Consider the following 10869-nt stretch of genomic DNA (forward strand, 5'->3'; position numbering starts at 1 on the left):
TAACAGCAGTACATTATGGTAACTGTATTTAACTATGGTTATCTGTAATGTAATTTATAACAGGAGTACATTCTTAAGCTTGTATCTAATGATATACATATGTAATAAAGGCGTAAAAAGGAATGTACTATATGTAATGTGAACAATTGCAGGTACTTGGTACGTGTAAGGTACTGTGACATGTACTCTGTGGCTGACATATATACAAGCCATTAAATTTGAACAAAATTGATGTAGCACTAGAGGCCAAGGCGGCTACGCCGCTGCAGGGGTCACTTTATGTAGTGTAAGTTCACAATCTCCCCAACCCGCACCCCAAGGAACCCCCCCCCCCCTCAATCTCACTTTATACACACACCAGCCATTGCACCTCTGCTTTTAACTACCAGGGAAAACTTAATGAAATTTTTGTTAGATTTGCCTTCCAATCTTGCCTGGTTTCATCTTATCTTCATCTTGTTACTCAAATGCAACCTTGAACCAAAAGTCTACATTATTTGCACAGGCTCAATCAAGTGGCACATGAGCATTTTCACATTCAACATGTGTAGCCCAGAGTAATGTATTGAGTTGAGGAAGTTGAACAGAAATCAGGAAGTGATAAAGTGTTTGACTTGATCATTCAATTTTTCCAATAGAATTGAAGAATACTTTTTCCCATGTTCAGATTGTTTTCTTCCTTTGGTAGTTGAATCTTAGGTTCTAGCTTTCTTTAGAATCCTTACCTTTTTTTACCAACTTCAGTAACAGATGTAGATCAGTAACTCAATGTTCACCCTCAAAGGCCAGTACCGGCCATCAAAAAAACAAAATCTCCCTTGATGGCCCATACCAGCCATCAAGAGAGCGTACACACCCTTGATGGCCAGTACCGGCCATCAAGACAGTATATACTCCCTCGCTGGCCTGTACCAGCCATCAAGTGAGCGTACACACCCCCTCTCAATGGCCAGGACCAGCCATCAAGAGAGCAACCACTTCCTCAATGGCCGGTACCAGCCATCAAGAGAGCGTACATGCCCCCTTGATGGCCAGTACCGGCCATCAAGACAGTATACAATTCAGTTTTATTATGAAGGGCTTGAGAGTGTTTGTAGACAGATTTGAGCGCTAGAGCACCGGGTCTACCAAGGGAAAGTCCGGCCAGAAGACTGACGGACAAGAGGAGTAACATCAAGGGTGTTTATACTGCCTCAATGGCCGGTACTGGCCATCAAGGGTGTGTACGCTCTCTTGATGGCTGGTCCCGGCCATTGAGAGAGTGTTTGCTGTCTCAATGGCCCACACTGGCCATTGAGGGTGCATACGCTCTGTTGATGGCCGGTACTGGCCATTGACAGAGTGTGTACGCTCACTTGATGGCTGGTACCGGCCAGCGAGGGAGTGTATACTGTCTTGATGGCCTGTACTAGCCATTTAGGGTGTGTACACTCTCTTGATGGCTCGTACCGGCCATTGAGGGGTTTGCTCTCTTGATGGCTGGTACCAGCCATCAAGAGAGGGTGTGTACACTCACTTGATGGCTGGTACCGTCCAACAAGGGAGTGTATACTGTCTCAATGGCTGATAATGGCCATCAAGGGAGTGTACGCTCTCTTGATGGCTCGCACCGGCCATCGAGGGAGTGTTTGCTCTCTTGATGGCTGGTACCGGCCATCAAGGGAGTGTTTGTTGTCTTGATGGCCGGTACTGGCCATCAAAGTTGTGTACACTCACTTGATGGCTGGTACCAGCCATTGAGGGAGTGTTTGTTGTCTCAATGGCCAGTACCGGCCATCAAGGGTGTGTACGCTCTCTTGATGGCTGGTACCGGCCATTAAGCGAGTGTACGCTCTCTTGATGGCTCGCACTGGCCATTGAGGGAGTGTTTGCTCTCTTGATGGCTGGTACCGGCCATCAAGGGAGTGTACGCTCTCTTGATGGCTCGCACCGGCCATCGAGGGAGTTTTTGCTCTCTTGATGGCCGGTACCGGCCATCAAGGGAGTGTACGCTCTCTTCATGGCTCGCACCAGCCATTGAGGGAGTGTTTGCTCTCTTGATGGACGGTAACAGCCATCAAGGGAGTCTTTGTTGTCTCGATGGCCGGTACTGGCCATCGAAGGTGTGTACGCTCACTTGATGGCTGGTGCCGGCCAGCGAGGGAGTGTTTGTTGTCTCAATGGCCAGTACCGGCCATTGAGGGTGTGTACGCTCTCTTGATGGCTGGTACCGGCCATCAAGGGAGTGTACGCTCTCTTGATGGCTCGCACCGGCCATTGAGGAAGTGTTTGCTCTCTTGATGACTGCTACCGGCCATCAAGGAAGTGTTTGTTGTCTTAATGGCCGGTACAGGCCATTGAGGGTGTGTACGCTCTCTCAATGGCTGGTACCGGCCATCAAGGGAGGGTTTGTTGGCTCAATGGCCGGTACTGGCCATTGAAGGTGTGTACGCTCACTTGATGGCTGGTACCGGCCATTGAGGGAGTGTTTGTTGTCTTGATGGCCAGTACCAGCCATTGAGGGTGACTACGCTCTCTTGATGGCTGTTACCGGCCATCAAGCAAGTGTACGCTCTCTTGATGGCTCGCACCGGCCATCGAGGGAGTGTTCGCTCTCTTGATGGCTGGTACCAGCCATCAAGGGAGTCTTTGTTGTCTCAATGGCCGCTACTGGCCATCGAAGGTGTGTACGCTCTCTCAATGGCTGGTACCGCCCATCAAGGGAGTGTACGCTCTATTGATGGCTCGCACCGGCCATTGAGGGAGTGTTTGCACTCTTGATGGCCGGTACAAGTGTTTGTTGTCTCGATGGCCGGTACGCTCTCTCGATGGCTGGTACTGGCCATCAAGGGAGTGTTTGTTGTCTCGATGGCCGGTACTGGCCATCAAGGGTGTGTATGCTTTCTTGATGGCTGGTACCGGCCAGCGAGGGAGTGTATACTGTCTTGATGGCCAGTACTGGCCATTGAGGGTGTGTGCGCTCTCTTGATGGCTGGTACCAGCCATCAAGTGAGGGTGTGTACGCTCACTTGATGGCTGGTACCGGCCGCGAGGGATGTTCTTGTTGACAATGCCTCGCTGGTCCAGGCACCGCCGCGGAGGTCAGAGTTACATTCAGGGGCGTGGCGGTGGCGTGGTAGTCATGGCTTGATGAATGTGGCAGTCGATTTTGCTGAGGGCAATTCCCGATTGTCTATAAAAGAGGACTTCGGCTGGTGTCTTTGTGTCCCCCAGGGCGTCCTCTGCCGCTGTAATTCCAGTGTGCGGTTCGCCCTCACCCCTCCGCTGTTGCACTTGCGCAGTTTGAGGGGCTAAAGTCGTTGGCCCCCCTTTGCATAATGCCTTCAATGCGGCGCGCTGGGGGCCATCCACCCACTATTTTAAACCCTGCTAGACAGGGATGGATAGTGGGTCCAGTTTCACTTCAAGGATAATTAAATTTCCCAAAAAAAAATACTCCAAGTTTGAGGTTGGGAAAATCATTGAAAAAAAAAACTCTGTACTGAAAAAAAATGCAAACTGAGTGTGCTCAGCCAAAAAAATAAAAATGTGTCAGACTGAGTAAAAAACAATGGGGCACATTTTTGGGGTGATTTGTTGGAAGGGCCTGCACAAGGCCCGCATGGGCCCCTAACAGGCCCGTTGGGCCCATTGAAAAAGTAGTATTTGTTTGGAATTCCCATGCTCTGCTAAAATGTGAAATGGGTCAAACTGAATAAAAAACATGGGGGTACATTTTTGGGGAGATTTTCTGGACGGGCCTGAATGAGGCCCACATGGCCCCCACAAAGCCCACTCATTGAAAGAGTAGCCTTGGTCAAGAATGCCTATGCTCAGCTAAGAAACAAAAATGTGTCAACCTGAGTAAAAAACATGGGGCCACACTTTTGGGGAGGGCTTATTGACAGACCTGCATCAGGCCTGTCAGGGCCCACCCAAAGCTGGTTTGGCCAACCCAAAAGTAGTCTTGGTTAAGAATGTTCATATGATGTTTCAGAACAGCACCAATTGACCACTAATCAAAAGAAGATATTGAAGGGCTTCTGACATCTGTATGAAATTTGTGCACTCACAGAATGTATGTCCAGGCCCTTTCCTTTTCCTTGGAACCCTGTTGGCCCGTAGGGGCCTGATTCAGGCCCGTCTAAAAAGCCTCCCCAACAATGTGCCCCTAGGGTTTTTACTCAGCCTGACACATTTTATTTCTTAGCTGAGCATATGCTTTCTTAACAAAGGCTACTCTTTCAATGGGCCCAGTGGGCTTTGTGGGGGCCATGTGGGCCTCATTCAGGCCCATTCAAAAAATCTCCCCAAAAATGTACCCCCATGTTTTTTATTCAGTTTGACCCATTTCACATTTTAGCAGAGCATGGGAATTCCAAACAAACACTACTTTTTCAATGGGCCCAACAGGCCTGTTAGGGGCCCATGCGGGCCTTGTGCAGGCCCTTCCAACAAATCACCCCAAAAATGTGCCCCATTGTTTTTTACTCAGTCTGACACATTTTTATTTTTTTGGCTGAGCACACTCAGTTTGCATTTTTTTTCAGTACAGAGTATTTTTTTTCAATGATTTTCCCAACCTCAAAGTTGGAGTATTTTCATTGGGAAATTTAATTATCCTTGAAGTGTTTGTGGTGTTTAGATTTTTTGTTAAGAACACTTTTTTTGTGATTTGTTTTTTTTGGAAGGGGGAACCCTTGCATTTTTTTTTGTAATTTTGTTGATTTGTAGGGGGAACCCTTGATCTTTATTTCTGTGTTTCTCTGTCTTTAATAAACTTGGATGATAAATTGAGACTGATTGCCTTTTTTTTTTTTTTTTTTTTTTTTTTTTGGAAAGTAGATTTTAACACTTCTGCAAGTTTCAAGAGACAATAATTCATGCCTCCCCATTCCTCCTCACCCCTCCCCCTCCCTGCCTGACTTAACAAACTATTTTTTCTCAGGAATAATTCATATGAGTATGTAAAAATGACCTATTTGATCTGGCAACAAAATGAAGCTTTTACTGTGGTCAAAAACTAAGATAGGGGGAAATCAAGAGGAAGAGGGATGATATAAGGGTTATGATGTTGCAGGAAGGAAAAAAATTAAAGAGAAATTTCAAAAAAAAAAAAAAAAAGATCAATATAATTTGATCAATACATGCCATATTGATCATTACATGCCTTCCCAAATTCATCCATGTTTGTAGTGCAATGATAAGCTTTTGAGTTGGAGTCGTCGACCACCGCAGAATTGGCTTTCTTCTTTGCGTCAGGTTTTGGTCTGCGATCAGGATGAAGATGATAACAGTTGGCTTCAGAGTGACAAGTTTACGGGTTGTGTTTGCCATTCTCGCAATAAGGAACCACCACTTTCATTGCAGTTTCAGACTTGACAGTGACTTCTGGTTTGTCGGAGTCGAGGATTTTAGAGTTGAGTTGAGTTCAAATTATCTCCAGAGTCAACGGTTGTTTGGTGAAAATAAGATCCTTGGTGTTTGCTTAAGTTGAAGGGATCTTGCTCATAATGATTTCAGCAAGGTGATTTTCATTGACTGTTGGTTCAGTAGGGCGAGGAACACAAATGGACATGCCTACTGCACGCATGTTAGCGACACCGGTGTCGATGTTAGACATGTATGTGCTGAGATTGTTACAAAAGGGGATCTTGAGGAAGTTCTGATAGACTTTCGATTGATTTTGGACAGTCTTGGCTTCAAAATGATTGCAGAGAAGCTTCCACAATGTGTGAGCTTGTTGTTGATTCTTGTCCGTAACAAACCGAGCTCAATTCTCAGAACCCATGTAACAAACAAGAACACCGGCTGCGATGTGCTTTTGATCCGTCCAAAGTTCAAGTTGAGCTTTGGTAGCTGTAGCTGCTTTGTCAGATGTCAAGTATGCAGCGCACGATTTCTCGGCGCAGTACAAATGGATGACCGCTTTCCAGTCTTTGAAGTTGGATTTGGTGAGGTTTGGAAGACCGGAGGAAGACTTGTTGTCTGACATGATGAGGAGGATTGATCGTAAGTTGATGCTTGTGATTCCCAGTGCTTAAGCGCAATCTGGGCTCATAACCTATAAGACAAAATGTCTTGTATGATGAGGAGTGCGTTAGACACAAGCAAGCAGCGGCGGCTACGGACACTCAGAGGACAAACCTTGTATGATGAGGAGTGCGTTAGACACAAGCAAGCAGCGGTGGCTACGGACACTCAGAGGACAAACCTAACAAGATGGGCAGACAGATGAGACCAGCTAAACACAATGGTGAAAAGATGAAAACGGACCTAGACAAGAGTTGAGGGATGTCAGCGAGATTGTTGAGTTGGACCAGATTTTGAATGGTTAGAGAACCGTTGTAGAACTACTCAAAGGGGAGAATAGATCTAGGAAGGGAAATGGATAGCAACACTAGTACTAATGTAAGCTATGCATGGGTGCTGATGAGGCTGCCTTCCTGACTAATGCTAAGGGGATGAGAGTAACACTAAGAAAAAGAAAGAAAAGGTGTGGCTGATTTCTACTTGATCTTAGGAGCTAGTACTATGAGCTTTAACTACTGCTTGGCTACTGAGGATGAGAGGGTTGGGGCAATGGTTGAAAGGGGAAAAGCAATGGCAATGATTCAATAGCAATGGGTTGATGAGAATGGGCACTATAATTTCTGTATCTAAAATTATGCATCTGGTACAAGTGAGGGGGGAAGGACAGTTATTATATGAAAGGAGAATGAGCACAGACAATGAGGAGTTCTGGCTATGGGAAGGAAGGTTGTACAAATGGGGAAAAGGTTCTGGCTACGGGAATAAAAGATTGTACAAATGGGGAAGGTGATGTGAACATAGTAACAACTTGTAATGATGAGCACTACTGAAGGAGGTAAGCACAGATCCAATGATGTAATGTGTGTAATAGGCATAGTACATAATGAGTAATGTATGTAAAGGGTTTAGTATGTGAGAATATATATGTAAAAGGAATGTAATGTAATGATTCAAGTAAGTTACTAATGAAATGAGTATTGTAACTAATGAAGACTGTAGGTTTTCTGTAACTCTTATATCCTCTATAACTATTGAACCATTGAAGATAAGGGGGTACTATGTATGAGTGACTATAGGTGAAATTTGGCGTAGAATCTGAATATGCAATATTAATGAGGTATTTGTGAAGGGTTTATGGGGAAAAGAGTAATGTAATGATGAATATATATAAAGGAAAGCAATAAAATACTACTTATGGTTTGGAATGGAGCACCACACCGTTAGAGTGGAATGAGGAACAGATTATAAACAATCAACTAGGTTTGGGAACTCAGACTACTGCGGACATGATGAGACTACGTGAAAACATAACAAGATGAATATGCATGTAAAATACAAATAGTCTAATACCCGACTGCTGTCCCCTTCGACTTTAACCTCTTCCTCAAACACATGCGCTGGTCCCACGCCAAACCCATCGCCAAATACCTGTGCTCGTTCCTCAAAGAATTCACCAAACGCACCACCCATCCACCCAAGACCACCGGCGTCGCCGAGCAGGTCAAGGTTGTCAAAAACTTCCTTGATGTGTATCTCTCTTACATCTAACCGGCGCACACACACTATTTTTGTTTCTGTGATTAGAGAAGATGAGCCTGAAAATGTTTTAGCCAGAGTCAGTTGAGTTTAGTGGATTTTCTGCCAAAGGAAAGCACTGCAACCAGCAACCACCTCACAAACCATGTCCACACCACCAACGAACCAAGAGCAACAAGAACCACAACAAGAACATCAACAACAACAACATCAACAAGAAGAACTCCAGATCAGCACTGCGCCCACCAGGACCCGCGCATCCTCCTGGTAGTTCTTCCGCCGGAACTCAATCTCAACCAACCGCCCAGCAGGCCCAGACTCACCACCCCCACCGCACTGCCCCTCTCAGGGCCGGCAGTGCTCTCGAGCGACCTGCGCCAGACCCACTCCTCAACCAGCTCGGGCTCCTTCTCGCTCTCGTCGCTGTCCTCGGACCTCAAGCGCCCGCTCACCCTCCTGTATTTTCTATTTCTTTCTTTCTCTTTATGGGACTGCTTTTCAATGCTTCTTCTGCATTGAAGATACGTACATAGATCAATGAATAGAGCAGGTTTATCGTGAACTATGTGACACTTAACCCTGGGTGCAAGCAACCATTCCTGAGTGATTGCTCCCCGCCCTCTGCATACCATGAAATGTGAGGGACAAGGACTTGCTGATCAGCTTGAGCACATTTTCTCCCATCACTGCTCTGGAACCAGACCTTCCAGGTACTACCACCAATGCATCATTTTAATCATAGAACTAATCCAATCATTATACATGTTCACAGATCTCTTTATTTTACTCAGAGAGCCTGGATTAGACCACTTGCTTCTCCCACTATCTTTCAGTCTCTCTTATGTGTGCCACTGCTGGTGTTGTTTTTTGGGCTTTGGTATACTCAAATAGGGAAATAAGAATAAACTTGAATAGATTATAGATAGCACATAAAGTTTCCTTACACAATTTTTGGCATTGATTCAATTCTGAATGTCACCTATGCTTTGATTAGCCAACATTGATTATGAAATCCCATACAGGTTGGGAAACGTGCACTGGCCAGCTTTTTCTCAAATTATTGGCTGATCACCTTGAGGAGTGAAGCCCCTGAAAATATTCCAAAGGATCTGATTACAATTCAATGAATTTCTGCTACATCTGGTTAGTCCCCAAGTCAGCTTGTTTTATTTAATGCAAATCAATTTCAACCATTGATTGATCAGCCATGCCATACAACAACACCCCAACTATTACGCTAAATTACATTAGCAGCGATAATTCCGTAGCGTAGCAAACCATTGCTAAATAAAATGGCGGTTAGCGTTAGCGGTAGCTCAAAAATACACTTTTGAGGGGTAGCGTAGCGAAGGTGCCGCTAATCTTTTTATGCCTCCCATGTAGCATAACTACAATGAGGGCGCTAACACTAAGTTTACATGTAAGTTAGCGGTGCAGCGGCTTTCAATCGCTCAAGTACCCGCTACACCGCTACATTGAGTAATTAGCAGTATAGGGGTACTTTAGCGGGGCTTTGACCTGGTTGGAACACACCAGCACCGCTAAAAATGATTCTACTGTCGGATTTCGCGTAATCCGACAGCAAGAGTTCTGCGAGCGCTCCCGAGCGCCCCCAGCGCTTGTACAGCTACTGTTGCACGAAATCCAACAGTACAGCTCAACAGTAGCACAGTTTTACTGTCGGATTACACGAAATCCGACGGTACAACTCAACAGTAGCACAGTCGTACTGTCAGATTACGCGTAATCCAACAGTACGAGCTCTGCGAGCGCTGAGTTGGCAAATATTCCAGCGGAGTGCGCACTGCAGGATTTCGTGAAATCCGACAGTAAAACTCAACAGTAGCACAGTCGTACTATGAGCTCTGCGAGCGCTGAGTAGGAAAATATTACCGCGGAGTGCACAATAATTCAATCTTATTACTAATTAATTCAATGAAACTATATCTGAGTTGCTTACCTACTCCCGTTGCTAATTAGCGATCCAACTTAGCTAATTAATCGCTGCATTAGCGAATGAGGTGCTAAAAGAAATGTAGCGTAGTTTTTTTGCGCTACAAACGCTGAACATTAGCGATTAAATTTGTCTGTTATTTTCCCAACTCAGGTTGCAATTGTAACTGTAGCTGAAAGACAACTGCGCTAAATTGCAGCGTAGCTGGCAGACCGGTACGCTAAACAATTTGCTATATGCGCTAAATGTAGCGTAATAGTTGGGGTGTTGCATACAACTATTTCTGTCTCTACTCTCTGAATGAGAGTGGTAGAATGATGGATAGCCTGGGTGTATTAATTTTTTTCACTTCACTCCTGATATACTGTTCACAGTTCCCATGTTATCTGAATTAAAATTTCTTTGTCCTTCCCCTTTTTTTAATTGTAATCTAATCTTGTAATTATCATTCAAATAAATTTTGTTAATAATGCCATATCTGGACTCTTACTACATAGGCCAATTGATATAGAAGACCAGGAACAGGGGAGGCCACACAAATAAACCTGGGTTTTGCAGCAGCAAAGCCGCCTTGGCCTATACTATGTATTTAAACTTTTTAGAATTTTTTGGCCACTTTGTGCAAGAATAAGGCTTTCAAAAAATAGGAAAATTCACCACTTGCTGGCACATTTTGGCATATTTTGAGAAAAGGTTACTGTTTTTTGAAAGCCTTGTTGTTGTACAAAGTGGCCAAAAAGTTCTAAAACTTCTAAATACATATTTAATATGATTTACTCAATTATTTGGATTTTTTTGCCTGTGGGAATATGAATTCCAGGTCCCCAAATGGCTGTATTTGTTTTTTTTATTGGTGGGATTATTAAGCATACAAGGAAGCTTCAAAAAACTCCAAATAAATCCACAGAGGAAAATAATAAGCTTTTCTATTGATTGGTCAAAAAATAATCTGAAAAAGTTGCGCCCTTCACGCGCAGTGCGCAAAGAGCTTTTCGCAGTGCGTGAAGCAAGTCCGTAAAAAAATGAAAAATGTGAAAAATATCTAATTTACTGCAAGCTTCTCAGAATGTTCATTACTGTTCCAACCAAGGAGGGAAAATTGGAGAACACAGTATGGCACGCAATAAGAATGATAAAAAATGAAAATTTTTGAAACCATTGCCAATGATTTTTATTGGATCAAATAAATTGAGTCAAATTAGTGGTTATTTGGGCTACAGTCCCTGAGTTCAATTTGAAATTGGTGGATAGCCCATCCACCCAAAAAAATATTGAATATGGTTTCAAAAAAGTTACATTTTTTATCATTCTTATTGCATGCCATACTTTGCTCTCCAATTTTTCCTCCTTGGTTTTAGCCGTAATGA

General features: G+C 44.2%; 1 protein-coding gene across 1 annotated transcript; it reads left to right on the forward strand.

Moving 5' to 3' along the window:
• Positions 1 to 7404: 7404 nt before the first annotated feature.
• On the forward strand, positions 7405 to 8284 carry PtA15_14A23 (uncharacterized protein; the record flags this gene model as incomplete). The annotated part of the gene is made up of 3 exons (XM_053162935.1): positions 7405 to 7512; positions 7798 to 8006; positions 8212 to 8284. 3 exons carry the CDS (start codon positions 7405 to 7407, stop codon positions 8282 to 8284), a joined length of 390 nt encoding a protein of 129 aa, XP_053026698.1.
• Positions 8285 to 10869: the final 2585 nt, after the last annotated feature.

This window comes from Puccinia triticina, chromosome 14A, assembly GCF_026914185.1.
Source record: "Puccinia triticina chromosome 14A, complete sequence".
Lineage (NCBI taxonomy): Eukaryota > Fungi > Basidiomycota > Pucciniomycetes > Pucciniales > Pucciniaceae > Puccinia > Puccinia triticina.